General features: G+C 41.0%; 1 protein-coding gene across 41 annotated transcripts in view; it reads left to right on the forward strand.

Moving 5' to 3' along the window:
• The first annotated feature begins 12357 nt into the window (after positions 1-12357).
• PRRC2C (proline rich coiled-coil 2C) overlaps positions 12358-22641 on the forward strand; it is a 73689-nt gene continuing 63405 nt past the window's right edge. For 40 of the 41 annotated variants that reach the window (XM_083621310.1, XM_083621320.1, XM_083621347.1 and 37 more), the window contains exons 1-4: positions 12358-12471; positions 20036-20186; positions 21654-21831; positions 22047-22156. In XM_083621310.1, the coding sequence (XP_083477436.1) occupies positions 20072-20186; positions 21654-21831; positions 22047-22156 (403 nt within the window). In that variant the 5' untranslated portion in view covers positions 12358-12471; positions 20036-20071. The remainder of the gene's footprint in view (positions 12472-20035; positions 20187-21653; positions 21832-22046; positions 22157-22641) is intronic. The other variant, XM_083621332.1, reaches the window with a different exon arrangement.

The raw sequence follows: 22641 nt of genomic DNA on the forward strand, positions 1-22641 counted from the left end.
GCTAGCATGGCAGTTGAAGAAGAGACAAAAACTAAATACTGTTACAAACCTTGAAGTGGATGGCAAGAATATACAGAATCCACAGGAAATCAAAAGCTGCTTCCAGAGATATTTTAAACAATTGTATGCACAAGGGCCACAGAATGAGACCAAGATCAACCAATTTTTGGAAATCAATGGATTACAAAAAATTTCACAAGAAAATAAATTATTATTGAATTACAAAATATCTGAACAAGAGGTGGAAGGTGCCATTCAGAATATGCAATTGGGCAAGTCTCCAGGGCCGGATGGGTTAACCTCCAAATATTACAGAACTATGAAAGACTATTTAATTCAACCGTTAAAGGAGGTTTGTAATGAAATTTTGGAGGGGAAAAAAGCGCCAGAGTCGTGGAAAGAAGCCTTCATCACACTTATACCGAAAAATGAGTCTGAAAAGACACAACTTAGAAACTACCGCCCCATATCCCTGCTTAATGTGGATTATAAAATTTTTGCTGATATTTTAGCGAAGAGATTGAAAAAAGTATTGGCAGAGATGATACATAAAGACCAAGCTGGCTTTCTCCCTGGTAGACATCTATCAGACAATACAAGGAATATAATTAATATTTTGGAAAAGCTACAAGTGAATATAAATTCAAAAGCAGTTTTGATATTTATAGATGCAGAGAAAGCTTTCGACAACATTTCTTGGAATTTTATGAAGAAGAATCTTCAGGGGATGGGAGTGGGGGGAAAATTTGAAAATGGTATAGGTGTGATTTATTCAGAACAAAAGGCTAAATTAATAGTTAATAATGTGGTGACAGAAGAGGTTAAAATTGAGAAAGGGACACGACAAGGCTGCCCAATTTCCCCATTGCTTTTTATTTCGGTCCTGGAGGTGTTGCTGAATATGATTAGAAGGGACCAACAGATCCAAGGTATCCAGGTCGGAGAGAAACAATATAAACTTAAAGCTTTTGCAGATGACCTAGTTTTGACATTGCAGGAGCCAGTTTCTAGCACTAAAAGGGCCTTGGAATTGATCCAGGAATTTGGTCAGGTAGCAGGCTTTAAACTGAATAAGTTAAAAACTAAGGTCTTGGAAAAAAATTTAACGCCAATTGAGAAAGAGAAGTTTCTGAAGGAGACAGATTTATTATTGGTAAAGAAAGTAAAATACCTGGGGGTGAATATGACTTCTAAAAATGTTAACTTGTTTAAAGATAATTATGAGAAGTGTTGGACAGAAGTGAAAAAAGATCTTGAAATTTGGTCAAATTTGAAGCTTTCCTTACTGGGCCGAATTGCAGTCATTAAGATGAATGTATTGCCGAGAATGTTGTTTTTGTTTCAATCATTGCAGATCATAGACAAGTTGGACTGTTTCAAGAGGTGGCAAAGAGATATTTCTAGATTTGTCTGGCAGGGCAAAAAACCCAGAATAAAATTTAAGATACTTACGGACACAAAAGATAGAGGGGGATTTGCCCTGCCGGACTTTAAGTTGTACTATGAAGCAGCAGCTTTTTGCTGGCTGAAAGAATGGCTACTTCTTGAGAACACGGATATTCTAGATTTGGAAGGGTATAATAATGTATTTGGGTGGCATGCATACTTGTGGTATGGTAAGGTTAAAGCACATAAGGCATTTAAAAATCATATTGTCAGGAAAGCATTATTTAATGTCTGGATTAAATATAAAGATCTATTGGAGAATAAAACTCCAAGGTGGTTATCGCCTATGGAAGCAAAGGCCCTGAAAAGACTTAACATGGAGACTAATTGGCCAAAATATTGGGAAATTTTGGAGCAGGAGGGTGATAAATTGAAATTGCAGAGTTATGAGAAACTTAAAGATAAGGTGCGAGATTGGTTACATTACTTTCAAGTAAGAGAGGCCTATAACTTGGATAAAAAAATTGGATTCCAGGTGGAAAAATCAAAATTAGAAACAGAACTGTTAGAACCCAATGCCAAGATACTGTCAAGAATGTATAACTTGTTGTTGAAATGGAATACTGAGGATGAAACGGTAAAATCTGCTATGATAAAATGGGCACAAGATGTCGGACATAACATTATGTTTGCTGACTGGGAACAGTTATAGACCACTGGAATTAAATTTACGGCATGTAATGCCTTAAGAGAGAATATTATGAAAATGATGTACAGGTGGTACATGACCCCAGTCAAGCTTGCAAAAATTTATCATTTGCCCGATAATAAATGTTGGAAATGTAAAGAAACTGAAGGTACATTTTTTCACCTTTGGTGGACGTGGCCAAGGATTAAGGCCTTCTGGGAGATGATTTATAATGAAATGAAAAAGGTATTTAAGTATACCTTCCTGAAGAAACCAGAGGCTTTCCTCCTGGGCATGGTCGACCAATTGGTGTTAAAAAAGGATAGGACTTTCTTTATGTACGCCACAGCAGCAGCAAGAATACTTATTGCAAAGCATTGGAAGACACAAGATCTACCCACCTTGGAAGAATGGCAGATGCAAGTAATGGACTACATGGAAATGGCAGAAATGACTGGCAGAATACGAGATCAAGGAGAAGAGCGGGTGGAGGAGGACTGGATGAAGTTTAAAATCTATTTACAAAAACACTGTAAAATCCTTGAATGCTGATGACATTGAAATGAAATGAAGGGGTTCTAGTAAATAAGGATTGGGAAAGTATAATACGTGAGGGAAATTGTTTAAGGATAAAACTAATAAGAATGAATTTGCTGATCAATTTTAAAGTGGAATACAAGAAAGGGAGGCGGGTGGAAGTCAGGAAAATAAGGTAATGAATGATAAGAATTTGAAAAGAGGTCTTTTTCTTCTTCTTTTTTTTCCTTCTTTCTTTTTTGTTAAATTTTTTAATATCCTTTTTCTTTTTAATTGTTGGTATTTGTTGATGTTTTAATATGTATTGTTCTTTTTTGTATGGCTTTTTTATTTTTTCCTGTAAAATTTAATAAAATATTTATATATATATATATATATATATATATATATATATATATATATATAACATCCCTGTTTAATTCCTCCGTCTCCTGCTCATCAGTCTACAGCTCTTTAGTTGGCTCTAAGGTTACAACATTTGTGGCTTTTTAAGTTGAGTAAAACAAAAAGGAAGTGGGGACATGGTAGAGGTCTATTAAATTATGTGCTATTCTCCCAACAATGATCTATCTGCTGTGCATTTTAGGTGACTTTGACACAGGTGGGAGTGTCACCGCAAATTCCTTCTCTAGCTCCCTGCCCTCCCAAAGGGTAAGGAGAGGTCATGGACAGCGTGTGGTCTGATTTGTGTGTCTGAGGTTTTGATAATCTCTCCTCATGTTGCAGGTGGGAGCCTTCTGGGTTGTGGGTGGGCAGGCAAGGGAGATGGGAGCAGAGCAGGGCTATCTATGAGTCGGGGGGAGAGAGTATTTGTGAGTGGACTAAAGCTCCTCTCACTTGCTGCTTTAATCCTGACTGCAGGGAGAGGGGCAATCTGAATCTAAGGGAACTTCAGCTCAGGCCTAAAAGAGGTACCTGATAATCTTGAATCAGTGCTTGACGTTAGTGGTTTCTTTTCTTTTTCTTTTTCCCCTCTCTCTAAAAAAAGTGAGGCCGTCTGCTTTGGAATCTGTGCTGTTTAACCCTAAGCATGTGGGGACAGGTTGCAGCTGTTGGTGAGCAGAGGAATAGACTCTGCACATGCTTAGGTGCTGCTATCCTTACTGCCTAAATTTCAAGCCCTGCTGTTGAATGTGTGGCACGTCTGTGTATGTGGCACCCTTGTGTGTTTGCATCTGGGTGTGTGTTTCCACGTGTGATACCTGGGTGTCATGACCTGGCCCAGGAAGTATGTCAGAACCCGTAGAACGCACCCCTATGCTCTCACCCTCTGTCAAAGACATGTTTCTGATACACAGCCTGCTAAGTGCTGAGTCTGCATAAACATGTTCTCACAGTAACAACCACAAAGTGTCTGTGTCATTGTCCTGTATAAAAGCAGATACCTAGCTAACCAGAGCTTTTTAATGCAATTGTTTTACACACTTAACCTAATGCTCGTTAAGTCCCAAAGCCAGAAATGTCCAGAATCAATCAGATAATCTCTGTCAAGTGAGTCAGGGAAGGATTGTGACCCCATTTGTGTTCTTACACTGTAGAGTCAGAAACACAGACTTGGAAGTTTAAACTATTTTTCTCTTCTCCGTGCACCCCCACCTATGAATAGAAGATGCATTTTTGTATTTTGCTAGCAAGCAGAGCCTCTCTTATCAGCTTTGCATAGCAGAAAGAAAGTGGCCTTGAAGAGACTAATGTTCCAAAGAATACTCAGACTGACCGCTTCATGTAACAGACTACCCAAAATGCAACACTTTGCAGGAGACAGAAGAATGGATGGATTTATAGCTTCATTTTAAAATTATGTGTTGTTATAATAGTGTATAATAGGTAGAAGCACATTTTTGTAGACCAATGAAAAGTAAGCACAGGGTGTTCTCAAGCTGTCCATGCAGCTAGGCGGGGCCAGGCTTCACGGTGGTTGTTGGGCTTCTTGGGGGCTGCCCATGGGCAAAGCCACTGGGTGTTCCCCAAAATGCTGGTCCTCCCCAGACGCCAGCAGGGGTTGCTATGCCGCTGTCCTTGGAAAAGATCGTTCACGAGCTAATCATGTAAAGAGAATGTTATAAAAGTGTCTTGAATTTTGTATTTGGGGTCCATAATTTGGAGAATTCCTCTGGACCATTTTATGCTTTCTGCAGACTGCAATAAATATATAAATATATAACAGGTGTCCCTACCCCGACATTCATCCCTCTCATGCCACTGTGACAGAGCATAGGATATGTTGTAACTCAAAACCTTAACAAAGCACACTCGCACCCAGAGTCTATAAAGAACAGGAAGAACTTAACACCGAAAATAGGGTGTGTTGTCTGGGTTCATATCTCTCATGCACATCTAGAGATCACAAGTGGAAACTTGTGATGGGAAGTTATGAAGAAAGGGCACAGAACATAAGGGGGGCACTAGGACACAGCATCATAGCACTCCTAGGAGCTTGAGCATATTGCTAACACTTCTCCATGTAGAACCCTCACCATATCAAACACTCAACACCAAACCACATCCCAGATCACTCCACACCACACAAGTAAGGAACAGTGAGGGTACACATCTTGTTATATATAACTGCAGAAACTGGTAAGGAAAATTTGGCTTTGGCTTTTACAGCCCAACTCCCCATCAAGGGACTCTGTGTCCCGGACTTCCGGGGTGGCGCCATCGGAAAATGGCTGATTCCCCTTAAACGGAGGGGACTGGCTCCGCGGAAACTGGGGTTCTTACCGCTACGGCGCAGCGGGGACCCGTAAAAACCACAGGCGGGTGAAGCCTGTGGCCGTGGGACTCGGCAGGCACCTTTTTGCGCCCCCCCAATTGGCAAAGGAGCCCAGTTTTGGGTCCCGGAGCTGAGCGGGGAATTGGCGCTGTGCTGTGAGTCGTCTGCTTGTTCCGTGGAGTGAAGCCGCTAAGCCGTTGCCGGAGAGCGCTGCCTTCTTCCTTGAAAATTGAAACCAAGACCAACGATCCGTGAGTAGGTCTAATTCGGCAATTAAAGGAATTGATTTGAAAGACTTGGCACCGAAGGCGGAGAGGTATAAAAAGGAAGTCTGCCTCCCGTTTTTTGTAAAGAAGTAAAGCAATGAAGTTGTAAACAGGAACTTCAAAGGACGTTGTTAAAGTTTACAATCCGAACATTAAACAAGTTTCAGCCCCCCTCTGATGCAGGGGGAGGAGGGGGGAAAGATTTGAACAGTTTTTCCCTGTAAAAAGAAAGAAAAAAGCAGCTAAATCCACTGCTCAAACCCCTGAGACCGGTTGCTGTGAACTGCAAATATTGCTTGGGGAAGTGTGTTGTCGCTGAAAGTATCTCTTCCTTGCAACAATTAACTCTGCATTTGAGGATACAACTAAGATACATTTTTATTGACTGGTTTCTCCTGATTTTAAAGTAACATTTAACAAATAAATTGAAACAAAAAAGCGTTGCCTTTTGGAGACCGGGGGATGAAAAGGAAAGTAAGTGACTTTAAAAACATTATTGGCTGCTGTTAACATTGTGTCCCCCTAGAGGAACTTTGAATTTGCTGCAACTGCAGCTGGATTAAGGGAATTTTCCATTTCAAAATAAGCTTTGTTTCTGAGTGTGGGACTGACCTTGATAGACTCTGACCCTGATTTTGAATGCGTAACTGACCTTGGCTTCTATTTGGAGGTTATGGCTGATGGGAAAGACAAATTAGAGTCTCAACAAGCAACCAGATCTGGGAAAGTATTGCGTACAGATATTGGACTGCAAAGGAGAGGCTCGGTACCCAGTTCCTCTGGTTTGCCAACAACAACAACAATCCCATTGGCACAATCTAAACCTAAAGGTATGGCAGCTGATGATGCCTTGGCTCAGGCTCTGAGTAAAATAAATGAGTCTTTGGACAAAATAAGTAGACAACTCGCTGAAACATCGAATAAAATTGATCAGAACACCACAAGTATTAATCAGAATACTACAAGTATTAATAACTTGGGTCAGAAAGTAAATATCAATACCGAGACCATCCAGAGATTAGTTCAGGAATCATCTTCAATACGAAAGACAGCTGATGAGGCAAAAGAAATTGCAACCTACACAGCTACTGTGGTAGAAGAGAAGATACCACCAATACATAGACAATTACAGGATCATAAATCAACTCTTTCTATGTTTGAACTGAGAGAGAAAAAGACAAATTTAAGGGCCAGGGCGATCCCTGAATTGGAGAAGAATAATTTGATTGAATTCCTTACAAAAGAATTTGCAGATTTTTGGAATCCAGATTTAGAGAAGGACAGTTTCAAGATAGTGAGTGCTTTCAGACTGGGGAAAGGAGGGAGAAAGAACAAAGTAAGAGACTGCCTGATTACCCTTCGAACTAAAGAGGAGCGGGATAAAATTTTGAGCCTGCACGTCCAGAAAACCTTGGAAATACATCAGTCAAGAGTGGAACTATTCAAGGATATTCCGAAACATCTTTTGGACCTTAGGTCCAATTATAAAGACCTGACTGCTCTGCTGAGAAGTAACGGAATCTTCTTTAGGTGGGAATTTCCTCAAGGTCTGTCTTTCAGTTATAAAGGCAAGAAGATAAGAATAAAATCAGAGGACGACAAAACAAAATTTTGGAGAGACCACGGAGAAGACCTGCAGAAGAAAGCTCAAGGAGAGCTAAGAACACTTGTAAGTGAAACCTTGGATATACCAGATCTCCCTCCTGAATTAAAAGAGCGGCTGAAGAAGGTGATACAACCAACAGAACAGGAACAGGCACTGGGTGCAGTTGGAGGATGGAGTACCTACATCATGGCTCTGCAACTATTAAGTTGGAATTGCAATGGTCTAAACTCCCCTCAGAAGAGGAGATCTGTGTTTCATTTATTTAAAAAGGAGCAATTGGATTTGATTTATCTACAAGAAACCCATATAACAAGATCACACAGGAAATTATTGGTTAACAAAAGACTTGGTCAGGAGTTTATTTCATCGGATAAAGTGAAAAAAAGAGGAGTTGTTATATATGTAAAAGAAAGATTGCAACCGAAATTTATATTTAAAGATGACCAAGGAAGAATTCTCGCAGTCGAAATTCAAATACAGGGAGAGAAATTTTTGATAGTAGGTATTTATGCTCCAAATGAGGGGAAATCTGAATTTTTTAAAAGGTTGCACAAGACCCTGATGGACTATATGGATTACAATCTCGTTTTGCTGGGAGACATGAATGGAGTGGTATCTACACATATGGACAAGGCACAAAAACAGGTAGTCACCAAGGATGGTAGACTACCGAAGACCTTTTTTGAGATGACAGACAACTTGGATTTAGTGGACATTTGGAGAATAAGGAACCCCTTGGCTAAGGAGGGAACCTTCTTTTCTGAAGCCAAAATGACATGGACTAGAATTGACCAAATATGGGTAACTAGAGGTATGGCACCAAAGATTAAGAAAGTGGAAATCTGCCCTAAAACCTGCTCTGACCATAATGCTGTTAAGATGGAGATGAAATTGATATTAACTGGCTCCTTCAGATGGAGGATGAATGACACCTTGTTTAGAGATGAAGAAATCTTAAAGAAGGCCCAAAAAACCTTGAGAGACTATTTTGAGATAAATATGAATACTGATGTGGAAAAAAGAGTAATCTGGGATGCTAGCAAGGCGGTGATGAGAGGGTTCTTGATACAACAGAATGCACTAAAAAAGAGAATCCAGAATGAGAAGAGGGAAAAAATTTTGGAGAAAATAAAAGAAGGCGAAAAAAATTTGAGAGCTAAACCCAAGTCGCAGGAGATATTGAGAGAAATAAAGTTATACCAAGTGGAACTCATGAAAATGATGAATCAAGAGATTGAATGGAAAATTAAACAAATGAGACAAAAGACATTTGAGTCAGCCAATAAGTGTGGGAAACTCCTGGCTTGGCAAATGAAAAAAAGACAAAAACAAAACACAATTACAAACTTAGAAGTGGAAGGAAGGAATATACAGAACCCAGCTGAAATTAGAAATTGCTTCCAGAGGTATTTTAAACAATTATATACACAAGGGCCACAGAGAGAAACTGATTTAGACCAATTTTTGGTGAAAAATGGATTACAAAAAATCTCTCAAGAAAATAAACTAATGTTGAGTGATAAAATAACTGAACAGGAGATAGAAGGTGCCATCCAGAATATGCAATTGGGCAAATCTCCAGGACCGGATGGACTGACTTCTAGATACTACAGATCTTTAAAGGAATGGTTAGTGCAACCTCTGAAAGAAGTCTGTAATGAAATAATGCAGGGGAAAATGGCACCAGAGTCGTGGAAAGAAGCATATATTACACTTGTACCGAAAACAGAGACTGAAAAGACTCAGCTCAAGAACTACCGTCCCATATCACTGCTTAATGTGGATTATAAAATATTTGCTGACATTCTAGCAAAAAGACTAAAAAAGGTGTTAGGGGAAGTGATACATAAAGATCAAGCAGGCTTTCTCCCAGGAAGACATCTTTCTGATAATGTGAGAAACATAATTAACATCATAGAGAAACTGCAAGAGAATATAAACACTAAGGCAGTTTTGATATTTGTAGATGCGGAGAAAGCCTTTGACAATATTTCTTGGACTTTTATGAAAAAGAACCTACAGGGTATGGGGGTAGGCCAGGGTTTTGAAAATGGTATAAGTGCAATATATTTAGAACAAAAGGCAAAATTAATTGTGAATAATGTGGTGACGGAAGAATTTAAAATAGAAAAAGGGACACGACAAGGTTGCCCAATCTCCCCATTGCTTTTTATATCGGTTCTAGAGGTTTTGCTGAATATGATCAGAAGGGATCAGTTGGTTAAAGGTATACAGGTCGGAGTTAGACAGTACAAACTGAGAGCATTCGCAGATGACCTGTTTTGACTCTACTGGAGCCAGAATCTAGTGCTAAAAGGGTTTTAGAGTTGATACAAGAATTTGGTCAGGTTGCAGGGTTTAAACTGAACAAGTCAAAAACCAAGGTTTTAGAGAAAAATTTAACACAAACCGAGAGAGAGAGGTTTCAGAATATGACAGGTTTAACAGTGGTTAAGAAAGTTAAATACCTGGGGATCAATATGACAGCAAAAAATGGGAATTTATTTAAAGATAACTATGAAAAATGCTGGGGTGAAGTGAAAAAAGATCTAGAAATATGGTCAAATTTGAAACTTTCTTTGCTGGGCCGTATCGCAGCTATAAAAATGAATGTATTGCCGAGAATGCTGTTTTTGTTTCAGGCATTGCAAATTGTGGACAAGATGGATTGTTTCAAGAAGTGGCAGAGAGATATTTCAAGATTTGTCTGGCAGGGCAAGAAGCCTAGAATAAAATTTAAAATATTAACGGATGCAAAGGAAAGAGGCGGATTTGCCCTGCCGGACTTTAAACTTTATTATGAATCAGCAGCTTTCTGCTGGTTGAAAGAATGGCTACTTCTTGAAAACACAGACATTTTGGATTTGGAAGGGTTCAATAATGTATTTGGATGGCATGCATATCTGTGGTATGATAAGGTCAAAGCGCATAAAGCATTTAAAAACCATATTGTTAGGAAAGCATTATTTAATGTTTGGATAAGGTATAAAGATCTATTGGAAAATAAAACCCCAAGGTGGTTGTCACCGATGGAAGCAAAAGCTCAGAAAAAGCTCAATATGGAGGCTAAATGGCCGAAATATTGGGAAATTTTGGAACAAGATGGAGACAGATTAAAATTGCAGAGTTTTGAGAAACTAAAGAATAAAGTGCAAGATTGGCTCCATTATTACCAGATAATGGAGGCATATAATTTGGACAAGAAAATTGGCTTCCAGGTGGAAAAATCAAAATTAGAAACAGAATTGCTAGACCCCAAAATTAAGGTACTTTCAAGAATGTATAACTTGCTGTTAAAATGGAATACGCAGGATGAAACGGTTAAATCTGCAATGATCAAATGGGCACAAGATGTTGGACATGACATAATGTTTGCTGACTGGGAACAGTTGTGGACCACAGGTATGAAATTCACGGCATGTAGTGCCTTAAGAGAGAATATTATGAAAATGATTTATAGGTGGTACATGACCCCGGTCAAGCTTGCGAAAATTTATCATTTGCCCGATAATAAATGTTGGAAATGTAAAGAAAATGAAGGCACATTCTTTCACCTTTGGTGGACGTGCCCAAGGATTAAGGCTTTCTGGGAGACGATATATAATGAATTGAAAAAAGTATTTAAATATACCTTCTTGAAGAAACCAGAGGCCTTTCTTCTGGGCATAGTTGATCAATCGGTGTTAAAGAAGGATAGAACTTTCTTTATGTACGCCACAACAGCAGCAAGAATACTTATTGCAAAATATTGGAAGACACAAGATTTACCCACTTTGGAAGAATGGCAGATGAAGGTGATGGACTATATGGAACTGGCAGAAATGACCGGCAGGATCCGAGACCAGGGGGAAGAGTCAGTGGAAAAAGATTGGAAGAAATTTAAAGAGTATCTACAGAGACATTGTAAAATTAATGAAATTTAGAATAATGTTGGATTAAAATTAAGAGGTTTCTAGCTGTAATGGGTTAAAAGAATATGAAAAAAAATGGGTTTATCAAAGCAAAATATTAAGAACACAACAATTTAAGAATGAAGATTTGGGTAGAATAAAGAGGGAAACAAATTGCTGAGCTAATAAATTGAATTGGAATACGAAAAAGAGAGGTATGAGGAGGTCCAAGAAACAAGTAAATGAAAAATAATGTGATGGAAAGATTTTTTTTTTCTTTTTCTGTTTGTTTTTATTTTTTGTAATGTAAAAATCTTAATAAAAATCTTATAAAAAAAAAGGGACTCTGTGTCCCTTAAGTCCATTACTGGTCAGAGAAGAATTCATGGAGGCAGGAACCAGTCAAAGCAAGTCAAGTCTTTATTTTTCTGTTGCAGCAGAGTCCTTCCCCCTTCCCGTCTTGCATGGAGGTGAGGACCCAGAAAAAGTATGTAAGAAATTGCCCAACCCACCCCCCACCAAAGGCCATCTTACAAGCATCATACCAGCATCACAGAAAGAGGAGGTCTACAACAGAAATGTGAAAGAGTGGCTTCCCTCCTGCCTGTCAAGATACCTGATAATGCTTGCTGGTCACCTTATCCTGGTCTGTCTGGGTCATTCTTTTGAAATAGTAAATACCTTAGTTCTTGAATCCATTGTCCCAGATCTCCCCTATTCATTTGAGGTCTATGGAGAGTCATGATGGCTTCAGGATGTACTTATGTATGTGCACTTATGAACATTCATTTCATTTATGACACCTTGGCATTCTAATAACACAACCAGCTCTCTTGTGTCCTGATAGTATTCCCTTTGCCATGTCTGAACACCGCACATACTGCTCTGACACTCTTCTCCTGGACAGCCAGGGAGCAGGGCACGGGGGAAGGCAGGAAGGAACTAATTTCTACTGTTTTCCACTAGATCTTCTTCTGTATTCTTTCTCCCTCATTCCTCATGAGCCATATCCAGCACCACCTCCTTGCCCTTACTTTTCAAGCTGCCTCAGGTGCAGCCGAGAGGTCCACAAAGTGATGGAAACCTCTTGGATCCGCCTTGTGAATTCAGCCCTCCTGTTTAGAGGCGCGCAGCAGCACAGCCCCGCTGCCGTTCCCGAGGCGCCCCGTAGGTGGCGCCGCCGCACTCCCAGCTCTGGCGTCTGCAAGGGAAGGCGGGCGGCGGCGGCCAGAGCGCCGAAGCCCCAGGGTCACGTGGGGCTGGCCGCCGCGTGCGTGCGCGGTGAGGTCAGACGCTCGCGAGGCGCCGCCGGCTTGGCTACCCGCCCGCCATCTTGGCCCCGCTGTGTGTGGAGGCGACGGCAGGCGCTTGCTTCGGCCTCGGTGAGTGCGCGCCTGAGGCGGCTCCGCGCGGGGCTAACGGGAGGCGGGGAGGGGGCGCGGGGCCGGAGGGCGACGCCGGGGAGGAGCGGGCGCGTCAAGCCGGCGGCCGTGGGAGGCTTCGCCCTCAGCACCCGGCGCGGGGAGGCCGCCGCCGCATGAGGGGGCAGTTGCGGGGCCTGAGGCGAGGGCGGCGGGCCGGAGTGAGAGAAAGAGGAGCGGCTCGGGTCTCCTCCTCCTCCTCCCGCTTCTGAATGGGGCAGGGATGCCGCTGCGCTTGGTGGCGGAGGAACGAGGAGAGGGGGCGCGGGGGGGGCGGAGGAATTGGGGCCGCGGCCTTGTTTTATTTCCCCGTCTCTTGCGCATCCTGCCCTTTCCCACTTTGAAGGCTTTCCGGCGCCATTCTTTCGTCCCCGCTTCCCTTTTCACGCGTAAGCTTCCGGCGCGTCCCTTTCCCCTCGCCCTCCTCCTCTTCCCCAGATTCCTTCCCTGGGTGAGGAAAAATGAATAACTTTCTCCTGACTAATCCAGGCCTAGGCTGCTGCGGATCCTTTATTACGTGGGGATGCACCACCACCGCCCGATTTAATTCGTTTCGTCAGGCAGGGTGAGATTTTGCAGCAGCCCCCTCGGGGATACATTTAGCTGGCTGGTGGTTGTAAAAAAATGTCCACCCCAGCCTACCCCCTGAAGGGCTCTGCAGGGCGGCTAGCAGTCTATAAAACCTGATGAAAACCCTATCTGGTAATTGAAATCTCAGCAATAAAACCGGTAATGCCTAAAAGTACCTTCCGCTTCCAGAGGCCTAGACAAATACGAACGCCTTCAGAATTTGCCGGAACGTGGCTAAGGAAGGGCCTGCCTGACCTCCCGCTCAAGGGAGTTCCATCAGAGGTGGAGAAAGGCCTCTCTCCCACTTTCACCCTCAACTGCACTCTAAAGTGTTGGTTGGGCTGTATGGAGAAAGGTGCACCTTCAAGTACTTTGGTCCCAGAACCATGAGATGGTGGATGCCAGTGTAGGGGGGTTGATTGGGGAAGAAAAAGTGATTTATTTGCCATCTGAGGATAGCACCTCAGTGGGCTCCAATTCACAGTTACCTACTCTCCTACCAGCCTTCCTAAACATGGGAGTTCTTCACTGGAGTCATTGTGCTGAGAAAATATAAACTTACTCATTGGTTCACATGTTTGCAATATTTCTAGCAACTTGAAGACACAAGAACTGGTACAAATTAGTTATTGACATTTGCAGGCTGGTAATCATTGTCATATATTAAAGTTGGGGCATCTTCCCTAGGAGAGACTATGGTTGTATTGCCATTGTTTGGCTACCACACATTTGGTGGTGTTTAAGGAGAGGAAGGCTGTTTAAGCCTAGTCTATATGACAGTATGAAATTGGTGAGGAAGAGGAAAAACTTGGGCGGGGGAGATAAAGTGAATAAGTCCCATACAGGCCATTGCTTGATATAAATAGCCACCATCCTAGCCTCTTTAAACCATCTTGTATTAGCTTAAAATATGTCCTAATGGTGTTCCTGCAACAAATTTTTGCTTGCTTTGGTGGCCAAGCTGGATATTGTGGTCTTTGGGACCCTGTCACTCCCCTTGTCACTGACCTCAAGCTGCACCTCTGTGTTCCGGACAATCCTTGGATCCTCTCTCCACTACCAAGTTTGGAGCTAGAAATGATTCCCTTCATCAGTCCAGGGGGTCTCATCAATGCAGTTTCCAATAAGGCCTCTGCCACCTTTCCTGCTCTGGAGAAGCTGAGTGGACTGGTGGAGAAGCAACCAAGTGCCCCATTCCTCATTTACACTCACCATAGAAAGCAAGCAAGCTGCTATAGGAGGGAACTCCAGCATTCAAAATCTGCCAAGTGCATTTTGCACCTGACTATTGGCCGCTTGTGACCATGTGAAGATGGCCAGGCACCAGGATGGCGCCTGACGTTTCCACCATCTAAAGGTTCATGCCTGAGGATCCTTGCCTGTTTTCACACACTATCCATTGTATTTTATCTGCACACTCAGGATGAATTTCAGGAACCAAAAAATCATATTGAAAAATACGACTTTTGAGCTGTCTGGCCCCAAAATGGCAACTAGGCATTCTGCTTTGGTGACTAACCTGACTTAAGGAGCCATTTGGTGCCTAGCTTATATATCTGAGTTTTTAACACTGCAAGATGGGCTAGACATATTTTTCAATACATCTTTTTGGTTAAAAAATATAACTGATAGAATTCTACAGGATGTGCAGTTCCAAAGTTGCCTGCTGTGGGTTACCATGCATACCAGAGGGCAGTGTCATGGCATGTATGAAAAGCAAAATGTGGAATTCTGGTCAAATAATAAAGGTAGCTGTACTTGAGGTTGGGGAAAGTATGGTCTGGAGTTCAGCTTGTCCAGCTACCATGCTGGCTGGGACTGGTAGAAGTTGGAGAACTACAGGGTCTCCTTCCTACTTTTAAGTCAATTCTGAAATTTTTAAAGTAAGATCACAGCCATTTCTTATTTCTTTACCTATACAGTGGGACCTCGGGTTACATACGCTTCAGGTTACGGACTCCACTAACCCAGAAATAGTACCTCAGGTTAAGAACTTTGCTTCAAGATGAGAACAGAAATTGTGCTGCGGCAGCAGGAAGCCCCATTAGCTAAAGTGGTACCTCAGGTTAAGAAATGTTTCAGGTTAAGAACAGACCTCCAGAACGAATTAAGTTCTTAACCAGAGGTACCACTGTACTTCTGTCTTGTCAGGATTCAACCTCAATCTATTAGCAGCCATCCATCCTCCAACCACCACCAGACACTCACACAGGACCTTCACTGCCTTCACTGGTTCCAATTTAAAGGAGAGGTAGTGCTGGGTATCATCCGCATACTGGTGAACACCCAGCCCAAACCTCTTGGTGATCTATCACAATGGCTTCATAAAGATGTTGAAAAGCATGAGGGAGAGGATAGAGCCCTGAAGCACCCCACAAGTGAGAGCCCAGAGGTCTGAACACTCCTCCAACACCACTCTCTGGACACGGCCCAGGAGGAAGGAGTGGAACCACTGCATAACGGGGCCCCCAGCTCCCAAGTCCTCTGGGCAATCCTCCCCATAGCAGTCCCCCAACTTTGGGCAATCCTTCCCTTCCACCCACACTCCACCTCCCTCCAATGACAATGGGTAGATCACTGCCAGTTTTTTTATACTGGGAGTAGAGCACAGTCTCTTGGGAGTTGGATGTGCCTGATTTAAATCATTAGGAAAGGAAACCAACTCAAATGATAGCTTTAAATGGACTTATTCATTTATATTATTCATATTTTTACAAAACAATGTTGCTCATCTGACCAGACCAGAAGCCGTGTTAATTCATAACTACATAAGAGTATTATTATTAATACTGTTATTTCATTCTTACATCAAAAGCTTACATCTTTGTCGCATATTATTTTGATGTCACATTTTGCATATTTTCTTTTTTTACCTATAGAGGGAATCAGTGTTAGAAACTCAGATATACAAGCTAGGGGTCAAATGGCTCCTGAAACCAAAGTTACAGTCTCCGAAACGGAATGTCTAGTTCCCTTTTTTGGGCAAGTCTTATTTTTCAAATGATGGACTGATTGTGATAGATTATCAGTTAAACATTTGGATAGTTCAGATGATAACATTGAGCTATGTTAAGAATTGTGAGAAATTAAAGAAGAAAAGTCACTTTATCCAGGGATACAGTGATCCCCCATGCATGCACCTCCAGATGGAGATGTCAGGCACCACCTTGCCTCCCAGACATCTTCACTTGGTCGCAAGTGGCCTGCTAAATGTGCCTGCTAATTTCAAACACTGGAGAGAATGTCTTTAAAATATCCTCATATAAGGTTAGTCTGGCCAGCAGCTCTCACAGTTTCTGAGGCCAAGCATGGGATTATAGGAACCTGCACACAGCACAGTTTTGTCAAATTTCCAATGTTGCTTCACTCTGCCATGGTGTAGCCAAAGCATCACAAAAGAAAGCGGCAAACAAAATGAAATTCCAATGACCAATAGGAATAAGATCTGATCGTTAGTTGGGAAACTAGAAATGTATTTTATCAGCGTTTTATTTTATCAGTATTTTATTTACATGAAAAGATTTGCATAATTACAATAAAGCCGTACACAATAAATAAAACACAACAAAAAGTACACAACAAAATTGAACACTTTCTACATATTTCTAAATATAGTGGAACCTTGGTTTTTGAATGTAATCAGTTCTGGAAGTCTGTTCGACTTGCAAAACGTTTGAAAACAGAAAATCAAAGGGCTTGTCAGCAAAGTGAATGGTGAAAATGGAAAAATGCGCTGTGGAAGCTGTTTGACTTCTGAGGCGTGTTCAAAAATGGAAGCATTCACTTCAGGGTTTTCGGCGTTCAGCAGCTGTGACATTCGAAAACCAAGGTTTGACTGTATAAAGATAGAAAATAATATCAATAACAGCCAAACACCCCTCCATACAATACCCCAGTCCAAGAGCCTGTTCAGGAGCCTCAGCTTTTATAGCTGGAGTCAATCAGCTACATAATTTATATCCAAATGATTTAATATTTATCTAGTTATTATTTAAGAGAAATTTCTATTTACCATGTCATGTTGTCCGAACCCAACAAACCGTAGTTTATCTAAAAAGGAAACTTCCAATCTCAGTCCCCCACCTTCCGCTAGTGGAAGAGATGAACAAGTAGGCACTGCTAGCCTCACTATTCCTTAGCCAGGGAATGCCATGAGGTTGCTAGCTCTTCCCTTCCTTTAGGATAGAGAACAGAATTCCACATCTGTCATCGGTCTGGCAAATGCACCAAGGTTTACTGGCTGTGTAGTCTTTCTACTTAGTTTTCTGAACTGCCCGAAAGACAAGAGAACTGTAATTCATTGCAATGTGGTATACAGTCATGCCTTGGATCTCAAACATCTTTGCTCCTAAACAAATCGGTCCAGAGCAATCGAAACCCAGAAGTAAGTGTTCTGGTTTTTGAATGATTTTCAGAACTCAACATCCAGCGCGGCTTCCAGTTGGCTGCAGGACATTTCTGCAGCCAGTCAGAAGCCACACCTTGGTTTTCGAATGGTTCCAAGAGTCTAACGACTCCCAGAACGCATTGTGTTTAAGAGCCAAGGTATATTGGCTTTATATTGATAGAACATTTTTTAAAACTGGAAATGTTAATGTATTGAGCTGTCAGTAACTGGATTCCCCTGGCTGGTTTAAAAAATACATTTTACCTAGTAACCATCATCCCGGTAAACTTCTTGACCGCAAGCCAGGCATACTGGCAGATGTGGAAACCTATTTCTTTCATTTTCCTATGCTTTGATGAGAGTATGAATGATTCAGCAGATGCTGACATATGCCATTTGTAATCTGGCATATATTGATAGTCAGAACTGTTACATCTCCTCTTTAGTTTGTGATTACATACCACTTGAAACCAGGTAACAGTTGACTCTGCATACCATATACAGCTGTGGCCTTTTTTGCATTATTGGAATCAGAAGGGGGGGGCAATTTTTTTTTATTTTTTTTTTAGTGTTGGGCCTTCACAACATCACAGATGTCATATGCAGCTAGTATAGAATGTGGTCGCTAGCTTGCTTGTGAGTGAATACTACTGCCACCAAACCCCAATGTAAGATGTGATGATACTGTACTTGGAGCATAATTGTATTACAAAAAGTGAAAATCCTGTTTGATTGACTACATATAGGCTGCACAGTCTATAGATGTATGTGATGGTTTACTGAGAAAAATGTTGTAGAAAACAAAAGAATATGGAAGCAATATTTCAGCAAGTGATGTTAGTGGGAGTTTTTTAGAAACTTTGAATTGGATTTTTTCCAGTAAATTTTTGACTCCCTTAAGTTAACAGAGTTCTGATTTAGTATGTTTAATTTATATTTAGTAAACAAAACTTCTAAAAGTATTGTTATGAGGTGTTAACTTTTCAAATATTGATACAGAATAGAAGAATTTCTCAGTAGTCAAAAATAACAGAACACAATTTTTTTTACTACGTCAGCAAAGTATGTGATGTTACTCAAAGAGTTAAATTCTTTTAAAATGCCTGTAAATATTTTAAGGTATCATAATTCATAGAATACATTTCTCTTTCATTATTTAGATTTTAATGTGATGTGGTGAAGACACTGAAAACTGTTAACATAACAAGTTTTGCATACCTGTAGAGTTGTTTGCATAAATATATTGACTTCCTAGGGATCAGCAATTATAGCTTTGATTTTGTTTTCCATTCTAGCCATAAGGTTTGCTATTTCCTTTATTTAATATTGCTCTTCAAAAAATTATAGAACTTGAGCGATTCAGTGGAAAATGTAACATGACATGACATGATCTTAGCTAAGAATGCAGTTTGGGATGACTGTTGTTAGTATTAGTACATCTGAGCAGCAAGCCATATGATCTTGTGCAGATTAGATTTGTGTGGTGGTAGTTTTTGGTGGAAGACAAACTGCAACAGGAAACATGCCATATTTCCTCAGCAACACATTGGTGTTTCAGTTGTGTCCATGGAACTTGTATATTTGTTTGACTGCAGGGCATGTATAATATACCCGAGGAATGATCAGTTCCCTTAATTTGCCCTGTGATGGTCAGTTTCTTTAACATGCCTACCAGGCCTTCCCGTTTGGCCCACAAGTCAGATGTGGGGCAGATAAAGACATGGCTCAACTGTAAGGAGTTTTTCAAGCTTATTGGCAGCACCTCCAAAACCCTGTGCAAAGGGGTTCCACAGGATCTAACTTATCAGCTGATTTTCTGGTCATGTGGAGTACTTTGCTTTGGACTGCATGAGACCCAACAGGCAGCTGAAAGTTTTGCAGGCTGTTCATTCATTTGCCTGTACATGCAGGCAAAAAAGGGTCACCTGATGTCATTGTGATGTCAAGTGATAGGTGGCTGTCCCAATTCATCTCTCACATTTGGTCCATGGCAGTGGAGAGCCAGATCCAGCTTCCCACCCCGATTTAAATATAACATTTAAATCACATAAAGTGTTTTACTGAATTATTTTTCTTTTCACATACTTCAGGTCAAATACCTTTAGCTGTTGGGGAAACACAACACGGAAAATTAACCTGACATACTTTTTGGATTTAGTTTAATTTACTAAATATGTTAACATCCTAACTAATTTCCGGGGGAAATCAGAACAAAAAAAGTTCTAAATTTTCTGGAAAATCAATATCATGGATTGTGAAATTGTTTTAATGACGAATGCATGTCAGCATCTCAACAACAGTCTTTCAGCAGCATTGTTTCAATGCAGTGTTGCAGTTCATCTGACCACTGCCTGTGCTGTGGCAGTATCTTGAGCCAAGTATTCCTATACTCTGGTAGGAGAGCCCATCCTGTTACATTATCCATTGTAATATGCAATAGGCAGAGCTACAACATTTGCAGCAGCACCTTTCTTTCTGAGTGCCTCTTTTCTCAAAGAAGCTATGTCACTTTCACTGGTTAACATGTCTATTTATTTATTGTCTAATGAGTTTTCCTTTCATTTTGAGGGGGTGAGCAAGGAGGCTCTAGCTCAATGAACTGAAATGTCTGAAAAGTCAGGACAGAACACAAAAGCAAAGGATGGAAAAACCAAGTATGCAACACTTAGTCTGTTTAATACTTATAAAGGAAAGACTCTGGAAACACAGAAAGCTACAGGTATGTAAAGTAATATGAGCGGCTACTGCTTGAGAAATACTCATTGCTGATAGCTTTGTTTGCATTATTAAAGTATCTCATCTAAATTTAATAAGCTGTTTATAGTTGGCTACCATTTTGAGTTATATCAATGATGTCCACCCACTTGCGCAAGAGGACTGCTGATTCTCTCCGCCTCCAGTCCCTCCCATGCTCTCCAGATCTGCTCTGGAGGGTCCTGGATGCCCTTGGAGGAGGAAGGCAGGATATGAATTTAACAAATAAATAAATCTAAATAATGTGTTTAGTTTACTACTGTTGAACACACTATTGAGGGAGGCCTATCTTGCATTCTTTCTTTAGGCCTTCTGTGAGCCTAAAGAGCCTGTATTTCTCTTTTGGCAGGCATTTTGCCTACTAAGTAGTGTACTTGTTTCAGACTTCCCTAGCATTTTATCCTTAACTTGTTGTCTGCCATCTATGATTGTTTTGTGCATTTTGAATTTTATTTTTTTATTAGGCTGTTAGTGTGCTTGAACCTTTTTTAAATAGAACCATAGAATTGTAGAGATGGGAGCAACCCGAAGGGTTATCTCGTCCAACCACCTGCAATTCAGGAATTACAGCTAAAAGGCGGGAATCACATCTAAAATATCAGAAGCCCCACTCCACAGTCATTCAGAGTAGGGTCTTCAGTGTGGCTGCCCCTCTCCTGTGGAACAAAATGAAGGAACCCACTGTGTGAAAGCATGCACCAATAGAAAAAACAGATTCAGGCCAAAATATAAAAACACAATACGTAACAAACAAAGTTCAACGAATATATTCATCACAATGCACTCGCTATTACAAGGCATACGATACATACAAAGTGGTACTCCAATACGAGTGGAGAAAAAATCCTTCAGCCTGTAAGTTAACAAAGTCCCACACCAGGTACAAGTTGAAGCTTCTGCTGTATACTGGCTAGAGCCAGTTCGCTTTGATACTGGGATCACCAGGCTGCAGTCCTGATTACTACAGCTGCTCCATCACTTTCAATAATTTCTTTGCATTGGAGATAAGAAAATACATCATTAATTGTAACTCTATTCACTTCGATGTTTTTGGAGTACCGCTTGTATGTCTTGTATGCCTTGTAATAGCGGGTACATTGTGACGAATACATTCATTGTACTTTGTTTGCTACATACTGTGTTTTTATATTTTGGCCTGAACCCTTGTTTTTTCTATTGATGCATCCTCTCCTGTGGAACAGCATCCTGGTTGAGATATGAGAGGCACCCATTTTATGGAAACAATGGAAGTCATATTTGTCTCAATAGAAGGACAGGGTACACATAGAATACATACCAAAGCAATCCTAACTTGGGATCTAGGAGCAATGGATTCGCAGATCTTCCAAGTTCTACTTAGAATCATATTTCTTTGATAAATCTGTACATTTCTATGACAGTCAGCTGTTAAAAATGTCTTTTCTTGATGCAGTTACAACACGCCATGGATTACAGAGTCTTGGGAAAGTTGCCATTTCACGAAGGATGCCGCCTCCTGCTAATCTCCCCAGTCTTAAGGCAGAAAACAAAGGCAATGATCCTAATATAAACATTGTGCCTAAGGATGGCACAGGGTGGGCTTCTAAACAAGAGCAACACGAGGAAGAAAAGTAAGTTAAAGGTCATACTGTAAATTCTCATTAAGCATAGTGGTATAAAGTTTTGGCATATGCCACAAGAGCACTTTGCAAGATCCATGGCAAACACTTTATTTAATGATCCAAGAGTCTGAATTCTCTGTCTTCTATAAGTAACATCCTCTTTCAACCCCTGCTAAAACATTTGTGCTAACAGGATTGCTTCTTCACATTTCTTATGGTTTCAGACCGCCGGAAGTGCCACAGACCCAGCCAAAGCCTGCAGTTCCTGCTCCTCAAGAAGCGCCTCCCGTTGCCAAATCATGGGCCAATACCAAGCAAGGTGGGCAGGGTGATGGTAAGTGGAGGTGGGCCGGCCTTGTTGGGCTAGCGGTTCCGCTTTGCATTGCCATCTTAGGACAGTTGGTCTTAATTTTTTGAGGCAGCCAAAATTGATAGCAATGTAGAAGCATTGTTCTTGGCTGTACTGTGCTTTCATTCAAGGAAACCTCATGTCTTTTGCAGTTTTATTCTGATGAGAAATTTAGCATAGATCACTTGATAGAAAAGTGAGTAATGATTTTATATCGTAAAACATTTTAGAGAAAACAAAAGCCCTAAACATCTAGTTTCCCCAAAAGTTTAAATCTTCTGTCATCCATTTCTTTCTCTCTCTCTCTCTCTCTCTCTCTCTCTCTCTCTCTCTCTCTGTGTGTGTGTGTGTGTGTGTGTGTTTGTAGTTTAAATTAATAGCTTTGAAGGTTGAGTGGTATGATTCATGTCAGCTCTCTCATAAGATACTGATAGGCTTCTTTTGGGCCTTTTTACTGCTTTCATTAAGGA

Source organism: Podarcis filfolensis (genome assembly GCF_964270895.1).
Source record: "Podarcis filfolensis genome assembly, chromosome: 6".
Taxonomy (NCBI): Eukaryota; Metazoa; Chordata; class Lepidosauria; order Squamata; family Lacertidae; genus Podarcis; species Podarcis filfolensis.